The sequence below is a fragment of the Drosophila miranda genome (genome assembly GCF_003369915.1).
Source record: "Drosophila miranda strain MSH22 chromosome Y unlocalized genomic scaffold, D.miranda_PacBio2.1 Contig_Y3_pilon, whole genome shotgun sequence".
Classification (NCBI taxonomy): domain Eukaryota; kingdom Metazoa; phylum Arthropoda; class Insecta; order Diptera; family Drosophilidae; genus Drosophila; species Drosophila miranda.
The window spans coordinates 3,443,013-3,459,230 of record NW_022881625.1 but is presented as its reverse complement, the minus strand read 5'-3'; the positions used below and the strand labels follow the sequence as shown (position 1 = coordinate 3,459,230).

General features: G+C 45.7%; 2 protein-coding genes across 2 annotated transcripts; both read left to right on the top strand.

Annotated features, from left to right (window-relative positions):
• Positions 1 to 5,617: 5,617 nt before the first annotated feature.
• Positions 5,618 to 16,189, top strand: LOC117194590. The gene is made up of 6 exons (XM_033399126.1): positions 5,618 to 5,898; positions 5,959 to 6,406; positions 6,463 to 6,897; positions 7,339 to 9,005; positions 13,132 to 13,574; positions 16,176 to 16,189. The coding sequence occupies exons 1-6, from the start codon at positions 5,618 to 5,620 to the stop codon at positions 16,187 to 16,189; spliced, it is 3,288 nt and encodes a 1,095-aa protein (XP_033255017.1).
• On the top strand, positions 10,389 to 11,228 carry LOC117194463 (probable cytochrome P450 12a4, mitochondrial). Its single transcript, XM_033399026.1, has 2 exons — positions 10,389 to 10,860; positions 10,919 to 11,228. The coding sequence occupies exons 1-2, from the start codon at positions 10,481 to 10,483 to the stop codon at positions 11,211 to 11,213; spliced, it is 675 nt and encodes a 224-aa protein (XP_033254917.1). The 5' UTR covers positions 10,389 to 10,480; the 3' UTR covers positions 11,214 to 11,228.
• Positions 16,190 to 16,218: the final 29 nt, after the last annotated feature.

The window sequence follows — 16,218 nt, the reverse complement described above, 5'->3', positions numbered from 1 at the left end:
CTCAGAGCCGATTACTGCTCTATCCCGACGACACGACGTAAACACGACCGCTTCGTGTCTCTCTCTTTCCTTCGTTTCCTCCATTCGGCTGTCCTGACGGACCATTCGCCTCGGATGGGTCTAGCCAAGGTTTCATATATTCTGAAACTGTAGAGGTCTTATAGGGACCCTCAGTATCCCCAATCTTCTCGACTTCGTACCTTCCATGATTCTTTACCCTAACCACCTTATACGGCCCTAGATACTTTCCTTTTAGCTTTAATCCAGTACCATACTGAGTACGCTTGATAGCTACTAGCTCATTAACCTCATACTGTCTATCTAGTTTCCTTTTTAAGTCAAAACTCTTCTTGTTTTCCTGCTGTAACCGTGCAATGTTTTCAACTACTTCCTTTCTAATTTTTTCGCGGTCCTTGTTCACCTCTTCGATAAGTGATTCTTCCAATATTTCTTTTATTTTTGGATCCATTCCTATACGCATGTCTAGCCCAGTCAATATCTTGAAAGGTGTTACCTTGGTACTTCGCGGCTCAACACTGTTGATCATTTGCTGTACTTTTCCTAGATGCTTATACCAACTACCGGAATTACCCTGACACAATTTCGACAACATAGGCACCACTATCTTGTGCATACTTTCGACTTGACCATTCCCACGTGGAACGCCTGTGGCAATCATTAAATGCTGTATTTTCTCTCTCTCACAATATTCACGAAACAAATTGGACATAAACGCTGCACCCCTATCCGTCACTATTCTGTTCGGATTACCAAAACTAGTCCCCTGAATTTCCAAACACTTAACGACCTCTTCAACGCCTGTACTACGTGTAAAATATAACCAAACAAAGTTAGAATATCCATCAACGACAACGAGTATATAATTTTACTGTTTTTTAGTCATTTCCATTGGTCCAACGTGATCAATGTGATACGTTTGTAACGGCCTATCACCCTTGTCTATTGGTTGCAAATAACCCTCACGTTTTCCTGTCTTTTCATTGACAATGATACACTCGACACAACTATTTATTACGCGCCATACTTTGTCTTTTAACTTCGGAATATAATACGACTTTTCAATGATATCTTGTGTCTTTTTAACTGAAAAATGTCCTTGCTTATGTGCTATTGATATAATCTCATTTTCCAACTGAGCTGGTACTACGATAAGCTCCTTATCCGGATCCTTAAACAAAATCTGATTCTGAATATAATAATCCTCATATTCCTTGTCCTCCACAATACTTTTAACGGCCTTAACCCAATTGTCGGTTAGCTGAGCTTCTTTCAAACGATGAGCTATACTTTCGGTCACCATAAAACAAGATACACGACTCAACGCGTCAACGTGCCTCATCTTCGTTCCTGAGCGATGTTCTATAACATAATTAAAATCTTGTAGGTACATGGCCCAACGTGCTACTCTCAAAGGAACGTCTTTCTTTTTGATCGTCATTGTAAATGCATTACAATCTGTGACAATTTTGAACTTTATACCCAAAACGTATACACGCCATTTAGCTAAAGCTTCGATAATTGCCAGAACCTCAAGGTCATAAGCAGGATATTTCTCTTCAGATGGCTTAGTCCTACGGCTCATATATTGAACTGGATGGAATTGGCTGTCTTCCAAACTCTTTTGCAGTAACACGGCTCCATACCCCCATTTTGATGCATCAGTATGGATTTCTTTCTCCAACTTCTCCAACTTCAATGCTACCTTTAGTTGTTCAAACGCAACCTGATGTATCTCCTTAAATTCAAATTTAACATCCTTCCGCAGCAGATCTGTCAATGGTTTTGCAATAACAGCATAACCCTCAATAAACTTTCGGAAATAAGAAGTCAATCCTATGAAACGCTGCACTGTTTTTTTATCAACTGGCACTGGGAACTTTTCGACTGCCCTCGTCTTCTCATCACTTGGTCTTATCGTGTTCTTTTCTATTATATACCCCAGAAAATTAACCTTTTGTCGTAACAGCTGACACTTTCTCCAATTTATACGTAGCCCATTCATTTCCGCTATCTTCAGTACTTTTCTCAACTTTAACAAACCCTCTTCTATATCTTGACTACAAATAATAACGTCATCCATATAGACTGCTGCTTCATTATTCTTTACCAAATCTCTCAACACAGCCATTATAAATCTGGTAAACACCGCTGGAGTATATGGTACATATAAAAATTCGAACTGACCATTCTGAGTCACAAAAGACGAATATTTTTGAGACTCGACTTCTACAGGCACATGGAAAAAACCATTCGTTAAATCCAACGTGGTGAAATACTTTGCACCCTGCAGTTTCTCCAACACTGTATCCATATGTGACATTGGAAAGTTATCGCGAACTATTTTCTCATTCAGCTTTCGGTAATCACAACATAGTCTCTTGCTACCGTTCTTTTTCGGTACCAACACTACTGGTGATGCATACTCCGATGTACTTGGCTTTATAATCTTCTGAGCCAGCCACTCTTCCACTTGCTTGTCCACGATTTCCTGTTCACACAACGGTAATCGTCTCGGATGCTGGAAAACTGGTATCTCATCCACTAATACAATTTTCATTTTTATCGTCGCATCTACATTTCTCTGAGGTTGGTACTTTCCTACCATACCCCTAACCTCTCTAGCATGTACTTCACTGAGATGACCAACATCAATTGAAAACTCCTTCTCAACTTCGTCAATACTTGACATGCAAATGCCTTTATATTCATTAAACAATTCCACGCATGAGGACGATGCTACCTGATCAAGTTTCTTATCTTTATCCTCGCCACAAACTCTACGAACAAATCTTGTTCCTGTCTTAGAAACTTGCATGTCCACATGATCCAGAATAGTCCTTCCTAAAATGGCTTCAAAACCAATATCCTCGTCTGGAATGACATGAAATTCTACCTCCATTCCAATCTCATCGATTTTCACTGGTATCGAAAAGCTACCAAAAGTTACAACTTGACTATCTCCAATACCTGTTAAACATTTCTCCTGGCCGATCAGTTCAAGATTTCCAAATTTCAAAAATACCCTCCTGCGAATTAAACACAAATCTGCTCCAGTATCAATCAAACCTTGGAATACCAAATTCGCGTACTTAATATCCTTTAATTCCAAACCTGATGGAGTGAAAATACCTGACGGCTTATTGACGACTTTCTTATCTCGAATAATGTTCGTATTCGATCTCTTTTCTTGTCTGGTTTCGACCTTGACATTACAGCTTGCAGCACGGTGTCCTGGTTGGCCACATTTGAAACAACAAAAATCATTTTTGGGACAATCTTTCCTCAAATGCGATTTGTCTCCACACTTAAAACATTTCCTAAAATTCTCTGTCATCGACCCTTTCACCGAACTCTCACTTTTATTACTCAGCGGCCAATTCTTACTCATCGGCTTGGATCCGCCTCTAGCTTTCTGGTAAACATCGATCTGAAATTTAAGCTCCTTTAAGTTTCTAGCTTGGTACAGCATTGCCTTACTTGCCCTAGCGTCTGGTATACCATCCACAAAATATTCGATTAAACTCTCATCATCTAGTTTAATTGGCTTGGCTATCTCCATTAACGCATACAAAAACTCATGCAACGACTCTCCTTTTTTCTGCTGGCGCTTTTGCAACATTCTATGTACTTCTACGGACGACAGTTTAACACTAAACTCATCCAACAGAGTTGCCTTCAACGAATTCCAGTTACGAATATCACGCAAACTACGAACGAAAGATTTTGCTGCACCAACTAACAACTGCTTGGCATAAATGAATAATTGTAATTGACTCCATTGAACAGTAGCTGCGCATTCTTCTAATTCCTCTATCCATTGATTGATGTCGGGGTTATTAGAACCAGAAAATTGTGACACACTACCTTCCACGTCTTTTAGCGTAAACCAAGATTTATACTCTGCCTGTCGCGTACCTGGTTGAACTGCTACGGTATCATCCACTGCTGTTACTACGGACTCATTCTCTGACTCTTCTTCATCCTCAACTGGAAAGCCGTGATGTATTAATAGTCTATCTTGCAAATCGCGCTTTCGTCCCGTCGTCTGCAACGCAAGCTCTCTTAAATTCTCTCGCAAATGTGCGACTCTCAGTGTCATTATCTCTTCAACTTGCATCGTGACGATTTAAATACAAAATAATTGATATTAGCTTATATCTAAGAAAATGTAATTAAATCAACTTAAACAACCTTATTACTGCTGGCCTGTTAACAATTTTCCAGTTAACATCGACTCCGAAAACGCCTTTAAAGTCGTCACTGTTAACGATCGCTTCTCTGTTAACGCTCACCTTACTATGGGTTTACCCTTGTTAACTCTCGCTTCTGCGCAGAACTTTCCAGACTCCAAATTTGACGCACACACACCACCACATCCAGATCTCGCTTGCCTGTCGATGTCGCTGTTGCCGTCCTCTCTTTGTTGCCTTGCCTTGCTCTCGCTGTTCGCCGTTAACTCTTTGTCGCTTCCCGAATCGTCGCTGCTTCTGCTGTTACAAAATGGTCGTCTCCTTGCTGCTTGTCTCTTCTTGTAGTTGTAGTCTCCGTCCGACGCAGTGCAACACAACAACAATCAATGTTCTTTTATTCTTGCTGTTTGCTGCCGTCGTTTTGTCGCTTCTGCTTCCTTTGGAACGAACGCACTCAGATTGTCGTCTCTGTGCCGCTTGTCTCCTTGTAGCTCTAGCCTCTCAGACGCAATGCACAACAACAACAACGAAGGATTTGATTCTTGCTGTGTTTGCTGCCGTCTGCCGTCGTTTTGTCGCTTCTGCTCTCTTTGGAACGAACGCGCTCAGATTGTCGTCTCTGTGCCGCTTGTCTCCTTGTAGCTCTAGCCTCTCAGACGCAATGCACAACAACAACAACGAAGGTTTTGATTCTTGCTGTGTTTGCTGCCGTCTGCCGTAGTTTTGTCGCTTCTGCTCTCTTTGGAACGAACGCGCTCAGATTGTCGTCTCTGTGCCGCTTGTCTCCTTGTAGCTCTAGCCTCGTGTTCGCCAAAATTTCCAAATACACGCACAAATCTCACTTGCAAATGTTGTTGTCTTGGGCTTATTTTCGGACGAGCCCCCAATTTGTAGTAGTTTAAGTTGCTTGATGGCAACGAGTAACATTTATTTGATAAGTATGTTGGACTTAAAATTATAACAGCTCCAAGTTTTACAAGTATGTTTGTGACTAATTATATGCGTGTACGTCTGATGAGTGGCTGAACTGACAACTGACTAATCTCTCTCTCTTGCTATCGGCTCTCTCAGAGCCGATTACTGCTCTATCCCGACGACACGACGAAAACACGACCGCTTCGTGTCTCTCTCTTTCCTTCGTTTCCTACATACATATAGATCCGATATCACAGTGATATACGTTTTTAAATCTATTGTAGCGTTGGCAGACCACAGCAGCTGTAGCAGAGCCCAGAAATAATGCAGAGTGGCTACAAGCTCGTCCCTTTGATCAGATTCCTAGTACAACTTTTCTGTCTACTGTTCGGAATTTTATGCCTGGAGGAAAATATAGCAAACTGGACATTGTGAAATTGTTCAAAGCTTTGCAAGACGACTATGGAAACATTTTATATTTACCAGGTATGATGGGAGGTACGTCATACCTGATGAATCACAATCCCAAGGACTTCGAGGCCGTGTTCCTGAACGAAGGAGTGTGGCCGCATCGGCCTGGCAGCGATACTCTTCGCTATCATCGGAAGACTCATAGAAAGGATTTCTTCCAGGGAGTGGAGGGAGCGTTACCCACACAAGGAAAAACCTGGAGCGACTTTCGATCGGCTGTAAATCCTGTCCTAATGCAGCCGAAGAACGTGCGGCTTTACTATAAGAAGATGTCCCAAGTGAACCAGGAGTTTGTGCAACGGTGCGTATGACTGATAATAAATCCCTGTTTACGCTCAAGTATGTTCTCCCCCCTTCACAGTATTAAAGCACTCCGTGATATCGATACCCAGGAAGCTCCAGATGATTTCTTAAACGTTATAAATCGGTGGACCCTCGAGTCAGTCTCTGTGGTGGCTCTGGACAAGCAGTTGCGACTGCTCAAAGAGTCGGTCGATAACGACCAGGCTGTGTTACTTTTCAAGTACCTGGACAATTTTTTTGAATTAACAGCCGATCTGGAGATGAAGCCCTCCATCTGGCGTTACGTTAAAACACCCAAGCTAATGAAGCTAATGAAGTCCCTAGATGGCGTTCAAGAAATAACTTCAGCGTATGTAGACGAAGCTATAGAGCGTCTAGAGAAAGAGGCCAAGGAGGGTGTTGTCCGCCCTGAGAGCGAGCAGAGTGTACTGGAAAAGCTGCTCAAGATCGACAAAAAGGTGGCGACGGTTATGGCCATGGACATGCTAATGGCCGGAGTGGATACCGTACGTAGTCTGTTGTTCTCATACTTACCCTTATCTCATAAATCCTTTTTTTCCAGACCTCAAGTACCTTTACAGCGGCCTTGCTGTGCCTTGCCAAGAATCCGGAGAAGCAGGCCGTACTCCGAGAAGAGGTGATGAAGGTTCTACCCGAGAAGGACTCCGAATTCACTGAGGCATCGATGAAGAACGTTCCCTATCCACGTGCCTGCATCAAAGAGTCACAACGGATCTATCCTTTGGTCATCGGCAATGGCCGATTTCTCAATCGGGACAGCGTTTTGAGCGGATACCAAGTGCCAGCTGGTACCTGTGTGTCGATGGTTCCCCTGAGCTTGCTATCAAGCGAGGAGCACTTCCCCAAGGCTGCTGAGTTCCTGCCAGAACGTTGGATTCGTAACGCCACAGACTCCAACGGGCAATGCCCGGCAAATGACTTGAAGCTGAAGAATCCGTTTGTGTTCTTGCCCTTCGGATTTGGACCCCGGATGTGCGTTGGAAAGCGCATCGTGGACATGGAGCTCGAGCTGGGCATCGCTCGACTCATTCGGAACTTTAGCATCGAGTTCAATCATCCCACGGAGAACGCTTTCCGCTCCTCCCTGATCAATTTGCCCAACAGTAAACACATTTCTCATCCTAAATTATCTTTACAACTGGGAAACCTTGAAGGAACTTATTTGCAATATAAAGTAGGTGTTTTTTTGGCCGCACGTCAATCAGAATCAACTTGTTTTGTGCTTTGAGGCATGAGGCAAATCAAGCACACAAAATTTTCATTGTGCAATTTGTGCCAACACGAGAGGCGTCACTTATCTGTGCGGAGGCATTTTCCTTGAGCAACACATTGTGCAATCGAAATCCTGCACACATCACATAAATTCCTTCCATTCGCGAATACAAGACCCATTCCTATTGGCTATGGTTGCCCAACCTCCATCAAGGGAGAGATCCTTGAGATGACTGGCGAGCATGTGGAGCAGCTCAATTCAATGTGGTCCCTCATGTTCGAGCCGAAGACATGCGAGGACTTTCTGCACAAACTCAAGGCGCACGCGGATAATTTCTATACGCATCTGCTGACCGAGTCGCGGGAGAAGCAGGCGGCCATCCTGGATGACATAGCCGCACTCCGAGCCGAGGCCAGCGACCTCACCCGACTCCTCTATGAGACGGTGGACATTGGTCAGAGGCCCGACGATGTGCCACTGATCATATGGCAGCTGAAGCTGGACAAAAGCATTGAGCATCTGCGCGAGGAGCTCTCGAAACGTCGGGCGGAGATCGGGGAGCTGCTGCTCCAGCAGGAGCAGCTCTGCGAAGAGCTGGGCGCACTGCCGTTCCCTCTACTGGCGGACCCGCTGCCCCTGCCCGATGAGATGGACGGCTTTCGCGACCATCTCGACAACCTGCGCTCTCAGCGCGCAGTGCGCCAGACGGAGCTGGACCAGCTGCGCAAGGCCATAAAGCATGACATGAAGATGCTCGAGCTGATGCCCCAGACCGATGCAGAGGATCGCCTACTGAACGATCTGAGCCACAATCTAACACCAGAGACACTAGAGCGGCTGCGGCAGATGCGCAACAGTTATGCCGAGCAGATCCAGGAGCTGCGCTCCAAAATCCATGACATGCGCGAGAAGATCTACGTGCTGTGGGATCGCCTCCAGGAGACGGACGAGAGCGCCATGCGACGAGCGCGCGAGTGCACCGAGAATACGCAGCGCACCTATGACATCCTCCATTCGGAGCTGCAGCGCCGCCAGGCACTGCGCAGCCAGAACCTCAAGACGTTCATCGAGCAGCTGCGCGTCGAGATAAGCAAGTGGTGGGATCTAACGCTCAAGAGCCAGCAGGAGCGCAAGCGTTTCTCCAACTACTACAATAAGTATTACAACGAAGACCTGTTGGAGCTGCACGAGCTGGAGCTGGATGATCTGAAGAGCTTCTACAAGTGCAACAAGGAGATTTTCGATCTGTACGAGAGCCGTGCAGAACTTTGGTCCCGCATGCAGGCTCTAGAGGCAAAGGCCAACGAGCCGAATCGTTTCAACAATCGTGGCAGCCAGTTCCTTAAAGAGGAAAAGGAGGAAAAGGCCATCACCTCGAAGCTGCCCAAGATTGAGCAGCAGATCACTGAACTGGTGCACGCCTATGAGGTGCAATCGCATGGCCCGTTTCTGGTTTATGGCGAGAACATACTGGAGCTGATGGCTGGCGAATGGGAGAACTATCGGCAGGCCAAGCAGAGCTCGGCCCGCAAGAAGGCCCCGCCCACCACGAGGACGGGCAGCAGCAGCAAATTGATGATGCCACCGCCGACTGCCGGTTCAACGGCCCCTCGCACGCCCCGAACTTTGAAGAACATGTCCTCAATGTCGACCTCGACAATGTCGTTGCGCAAGACCACGACAATCCAGCTGATCACTCCCAATATGACCAAGAGCACTGGGAATCTGCACAAGCGACTGAATCCATCAGCAGCCGCCAGCTCTTCGGGGTATCGGACTCCCAACGCCAAGCGCAGCCTCATGAGCTCTCTGAATTCGATTCGCCCGTCGCCGTCTACCGCACAGCGGCTGGCCAACAGCCAGCTGAAGGCGTCCAAGTCGCCACTAAAGCGGGTCCGCGTCCTGGACAACATATTGCGTCGCAGCGGGGGATTGGGCAGACGCAGCATTGGCACACGCTCGAACAAGAAGCCACGCACAAAATCAGCGGTGGCGGATACAAGATCGCCCAGCGATTCCGAGTATATGACCGATGAGACCACTGAAAATGACCGCGGAGCCGGGATCTCCTATGAAGAATTGGTGCCCACAAGTTAAATTACCTTCAAGAAGGACAACCGAACCAAAAAAAAAAATAACAAGATATAAAAAAGCGCTAAAGATTAGCTTGTTTATATTATTATCAGGCCCAAAACTTTCGGCAGTCTACCGACCATTCCATGCCCAATAAATTAAATTTGGCCAAAAAATCTGATGCCATAATTATGGCGATTTATTTGTTTCATTTCATTGAGAGTCAGATCAATCATAATACTATATTCCTAGATTAATATGCAAGTCGATTTAGCCATGTCCGTCTATCCATCTTATACCTGTTTCTATTCAAACTAGTCTCTCAGTTTTGAAGCTCATTAAGTTTCATGAATACACAGATCATTCTTCGAAACAGAGCACATCGAATGACATATAAACGAAGTATCGATAGAACCTACAAATATAAACATATATAAGGAACGACAATATCAATAGCTGTCATAGAGAACGAAGTATTGATTATGGCATGGAAGAGGATCTACCTTTGAACATGTAGAACCTACAAACATAAAAATCAATAAGGAACCACATTATATAGCTATCATATGAACGACGTTTTGATATTGGTCCTGTTTCAGACCTACCTTTAAACATGTAAAACCTACAAATATAAACATCAATAAGGCTCTGAATTGTTGACATGGAAAGCTTACCTTTCCCAACAATTGAAGTGTTCGTATCTCTTGGTAAGTGCTGTAGAACCTGTATATAATTGTTTACCAGCAAATTGCTAATCAGTTGTGCAACTGATTAGATATCATATTTGCGAGTCATCATGATACTCAAACATTTTCTAGGGAATGGTGGGGTATATTTTATTTGACTTCGTTTAAAAAATGGAAAAAAAACCTATAGAAAATTGATTTCCTTAAAAGTTACAATCATTTGTGCGTTAAACATGGCGATGGAATAGCTATTAAAATATCGACAAACTGAACTTTAATTCCTGCACATCAAATGTAATTCCATATTACTTATATTATGATTATACGAATGAGGCAAAAATATGTTGAAAATCCGTAGTGGAATTGCCGTAGCTCACAAGCAAGTGGCGGCCGTCTCTTTCAGTGGACAGCAGGTTAGAGGATAGAAGGTGGCAATGATTTGGTATGTAAAATGCCTCAATACCGATCATTTCCAGCGCCGACAGACCACAGCTGCTGCAGCTCTAACCCGAGACGATGCAGAGTGGCAGCAGGCGCGTCCCTTCAGGCAGGTGCCTCGGGCCAATTTGATATCTCTGATTCCCAAAATGTTCATGCCAGGGGGTAAATATAAGAACAAGGACCTTGCGGAGTTGATAATGGCCATGCGCGAAGACTATGGCAGCATTCATGTTGTGCCAGGCATCATGGGAGGACCTCCCATGTTGAGTACACACAATCCCAAGGACTTCGAGGTAGTATTCCGGCACGAGGGCACGTGGCCAAACAGGCCTGGCGCCGACGCTCTTTTGTACCATCGGCAGACGCACAGAAAGGATTTCTTTCAGGGCGTCGAGGGCGTCGCACCAACCCAAGGAAAGGCGTGGGGCGACTTTCGATCGGCTGTAAATCCAGTCCTCATGCAGCCCAAGAACGCGAGGCCTTACTACAAGAAAATGTCCCAGGTCAATCAGGAATTTGTGCAGCGGTAGGCCATTCCACAAATGTGTTTCTTTAAATACTTAAAAACTGTTTTCCATTTAAAGCATTAAAGCCATCCGTGATGCCAGCACTCTAGAGGTTCCTGATAACTTCATAGACACCATCAATCGCTGGACCCTGGAGTCAGTCTCCGTCGTGGCATTGGACAGGCAGTTGGGACTGCTGAAGGAGTCGAACAAAAGGATCGAAGCCACAAAGCTTTTCCACTTCTTGGAAGATTTCTTTAAAGTATCTGCTGATCTGGAGCTGAAGCCCTCCGCCTGGCGCATGTTCAAAACGCCCAAACTGATGAAAATGATGAACATTCTCGACACCATTCTGTACATTATATCGGCATGAGGCGGTAAAACGATTGGAGAAGGAAGCCAAAGAGGGTGTTGTCCGTCCTGAGAACGAGCAGAGTGTACTGGAAAAGCTTCTCAAGGTCGACAAGAAGGTGGCCACAATCATGGCCATGGACATGCTAATGGCCGGAGTGGATACCGTACGTAGTCTGTTGTTCTCATACTTTCCCTTTCTTCATACATCCTTTTTTTCCAGACCTCAAGTACCTTTACAGCGGCCTTGCTGTGCCTTGCCAAGAATCCGGAGAAGCAGGCCGTACTCCGAGAAGAGGTGATGAAGGTTCTACCGAGAAGGACTCCGAATTCACTGAGGCATCGATGAAGAACGTTCCCTATCCACGTGCCTGCATCAAACAGTCACAACGGATCTATCCTTTGGTCATCGGCAATGGCCGATTTCTCAATCAGGACAGCGTTTTGAGCGGATACCAAGTGCCAGCTGGTACCTGTGTGTCGATGGTTCCCTGAGCTTGCTATCAAGCGAGGAGCACTTCCCCAAGGCTGCTGAGTTCCTGCCAGAACGTTGGATTCGTAACGCCACAGACTCCAACGGGCAATGCCCGGCAAATGACTTGAAGCTGAAGAATCCGTTTGTGTTCTTGCCCTTCGGATTTGGACCCCGGATGTGCGTTGGAAAGCGCATCGTGGACATGGAGCTCGAGCTGGGCATCGCTCGACTCATTCGGAACTTTAGCATCGAGTTCAATCATCCCACGGAGAACGCTTTCCGCTCCTCCCTGATCAATTTGCCCAACAGTAAACACATTTCTCATCCTAAATTATCTTTACAACTGGAAAACCTTGAAGGAACTTATTTGCAATATAAAGTAGGTGTTTTTTTGGCCGCACGTCAATCAGAATCAACTTGTTTTGTGCTTTGAGGCATGAGGCAAATCAAGCACACAAAATTTTCATTGTGCAATTTGTGCCAACACGAGAGGCGTCACTTATCTGTGCGGAGGCATTTTCCTTGAGCAACACATTGTGCAATCGAAATCCTGCACACATCACATAAATTCCTTCCATTCGCGAATACAAGACCCATTCCTATTGGCTATGGTTGACCCAACCTCCATCAAGGGAGAGATCCTTGAGATGACTGGCGAGCATGTGGAGCAGCTCCATTCAATGTGGTCCCTCATGTTCGAGCCGAAGACATGCGAGGACTTTCTGCACAAACTCAAGGCGCACGCGGATAATTTCTATACGGATCTGCTGACCGAGTCGCGGGAGAAGCAGGCGGCCATCCTGGATGACATAGCCGCACTCCGAGCCGAGACCAGCGACCTCACCCGACTCCTCCATGAGACGGTGGACATTGGTCAGAGGCCCGACGATGTGCCACTGATCATTTGGCAGCTGAAGCTGGACAAAAGCATTGAGCATCTGCGCGAGGAGCTCTCAAAACGTCGGGCGGAGATCGGGAGCTGAGCAGATCGAGCAGATTGAGCAGCAGATCACTGAACTGGTGCACGCCTATGAGGTGCAATCGCATGGCCCGTTTCTGGTTTATGGCGAGAACATACTGGAGCTGATGGCTGGCGAATGGGAGAACTATCGGCAGGCCAAGCAGAGCTCGGCCCGCAAGAAGGCCCCGCCCACCACGAGGACGGGCAGCAGCAGCAAATTGATGATGCCACCGCCGCCTGCCGGTTCAACGGCCCCTCGCACGCCCCGAACTTTGAAGAACATGTCCTCAATGTCGACCTCGACAATGTCGTTGCGCAAGACCCCAACAATCCAGCTGATCACTCCCAATATGACCAAGAGCACTGGGAATCTGCACAAGCGACTGAATCCATCAGCAGCCGCCAGCTCTTCGGGTATCGGACTCCCAACGCCAAGCGCAGCCTCATGAGCTCTCTGAATTCGATTCGCCCGTCGCCGTCTACCGCACAGCGGCTGGCCAACAGCCAGCTGAAGGCGTCCAAGTCGCCACTAAAGCGGGTCCGCGTCCTGGACAACATATTGCGTCGCAGCGGGGGATTGGGCAGACGCAGCATTGGCACACGCTCGAACAAAAAGCCACGCACAAAATCAGCGGTGCCGGATACAAGATCGCCCAGCGATTCCGAGTATATGACCGATGAGACCACTGAAAATGACCGCGGAGCCGGGATCTCCTATGAAGAATTGGTGCCCACGAGTCGCTCCTCAGTGCTGCCCGTCGGCGGGGCTCAGCATCAGCGCAATCGCGTGGCTGTGCCACGAATTCGCCATGTCCTCGTAAACCACAATTCGGTGGCGTCGGCCGCCAACACACCGTCAAAGCAGGCGGTCAATCAGGAGGAGAGGCCTCGATTTGGCAATCAATTGAAGCTCCCATCGCCACGTGAAAGTCGCATGTGGCCGAATCCACGATGAGATTATTGGAATTTTTATTTGCGTTTTATGTTTGATTTCATTTTTTGTACCTTTATCTGTTTATCTCTGTTTCATTTATTTTCGATGTTGGCCCAATAAAAATTAAATTACCTTCAAGAAGGACAACCGAACCAAAAAAAAACGAGGTGGAACGTTGTGAGTTGCTGCGGACACCGCAACTCTACAGTTATACCCGATACTAGGTTAGGTTAGGTTAAGGCGGTAGCCGGGATACCCGATACTAAGTCAGTATGGCTCTCCTGCGGCAGACGCCGCTAATATTGAACCATACGACAAAGAGTGCGTGCGAGAGAGACAGAAAATCAGTCTGAGCGTGACGTCGGGCGCTGCGTAGCCACTGAAAATTGATTTCTTGCTTTTGGCTACAAAAATGATCTGATCTGATTCAGATTCAGCAATCTGATAGATATGGTCATTATCTATGATTCTGCGTTTTTAGTTTTCTCGAATGTGCAATATTGTGGATGCAACAGATTTTCGTTCTTTGTGGGGGCGGAAGGGGGTGGGGCGAAATTCTGAGATATACGTTTTATAGTGAGATCTAACAGAAGGGCGGATAGCAAATTTGGTAACTCTAGCCTTAATAGTCTCTGAGATTTGTGGATGCCCCAGATTTTCGTCCTTTGCGGGGCGGAAGGGGGTGTGGCGAAATTTGGACACGAAACGGTCAAGGTCCGATATCAGAGGAGTGTGGATACCAAATTTGGTTGCAGTGGCTCTTATAGGTTCTGAGATCCTTGAACTCATATTTTGCAATTGGCAAAACCGACCATGAAACCTGTGTGTTAGAGAGAGACAGAGCGAGAAAGAATGAAATTGTTTTCTTGATTCTGGCTATAATAATTATACGATCTGGTTGAGATCTTCCATTCTAAAACATATAGTCATCCTCTACGATTCTTCGTTTTTGGTTTTATCGTTTCTTTAAAAATGTGGATGCCACAGATTTTCGTTCTTTGTGGGGCGGAAGTGGGCGGGGCGAAGTTTTTAAATATTTTTGTAGCAGTGACATATCACAGAAGTCTGGATCCAAAACATCGTTGCTCTAGCTCTTATAGTCTTTGAGCACTAGGCGCTGAAGGGGACGGACGGACGGACGGACGGACAGACAGACAGGGCTCAATCGACTCGGCTATTGATGCTGATCAAGAATATATATACTTTATGGGGTCGGAAACGATTCCTTCTGGACGTTACACACATCAAGTTTTACCACAAATCTAATATACCCCAATACTCATTTTGAGTATCGGGTATAATAACAAGATATAAACGTGGGTGAACGTTGTGAGTTGCTGCGGACACCGTAACTCTACAGTTATACCCGATACTTAGTCAGTATGCTCTCCTCCGGCAGACGCCGCTAATATTAAACGACACGACAAAGAGTGCGTGCGAGAGAGACAGAAAATCAGTCTGAGCGTGACGTTGGGCGCTGCGTAGCCAGTGCAAATTGATTTGTTCCGTTTGGCTATAAAAATTATCTGATCTGGTCCAGATTCAGCAATCTGATAGATATGGTCCTTATCTATGATTCTGCGTTTTTAGTTTTCTCGAATGTGCAATATTGTGGATGCAACAGATTTTCGTCCTTTGTGGGGGCGGAAAGGGGGGGGGCGAAATTCTGAGATATACGTTTTATAGTGAGATCTAACAGAAGGGCGGATAGCAAATTTGGTAACTCTAGCCTTAATAGTCTCTGAGATTTGTGGATGCCCCAGATTTTCGTCCTTTGCGGGGGCGGAAGGGGTGTGGCGAAATTTGGACACGAAACGGTCAAGGTCCGATATCAGAGGAGGGTGGATACCAAATTTGGTTGCAGTGGCTCTTATAGGTTCTGAGATCCTTGAACTCATATTTTGCAATTGGCAAAACCGACCATGAAACCTGTGTGTTAGAGAGAGACAGAGCGAGAAAGAATGAAATTGTTTTCTTGATTCTGGCTATAATAATTATACGATCTGGTTGAGATCTTACATTCTAAAACATATAGTCATCCTCTACGATTCTGCGTTTTTGGTTTTATCGTTTCTTTAAAAATGTGGATGCCACAGATTTTCGTTCTTTGTGGGGGCGGAAGTGGGCAGCGCGAAGTATTAAAATATTTTTGTAGCAGTGACATATCACAGAAGTCTGGATACAAAACATCGTTGCTCTAGCTCTTATAGTCTTTGAGCACTAGGCGCTGAAGGGGACGGACAGACGGACGGACGGACAGACGGACAGACGGACAGACAGACATGGCTCAATCGACTCGGCTATTGATGCTGATCAAGAATATATATACTTTATGGGGTCGGAAACGATTCCTTCTGGACGTTACACACATCCACTTTTACCACAAATCTAATATACCCCAATAGTCATTTTGAGTATCTGGTATAAAAAGCGCTAAAGATTAGCTTGTTTATATTATTATCAGGCCCAAAACTTTCGGCAGTCTACCGACCATTCCATGCCCAATAAATTAAATTTGGCCAAAAAATCTGATGCCATAATTATGGCGATTTATTTGTTTCATTTCATTGAGAGTCAGATCAATCATAATATTATATTCCTAAATATTCCGTAGAAGGTATAACATAGTCGATCAAATAGCAGTCTATATTAAAAAA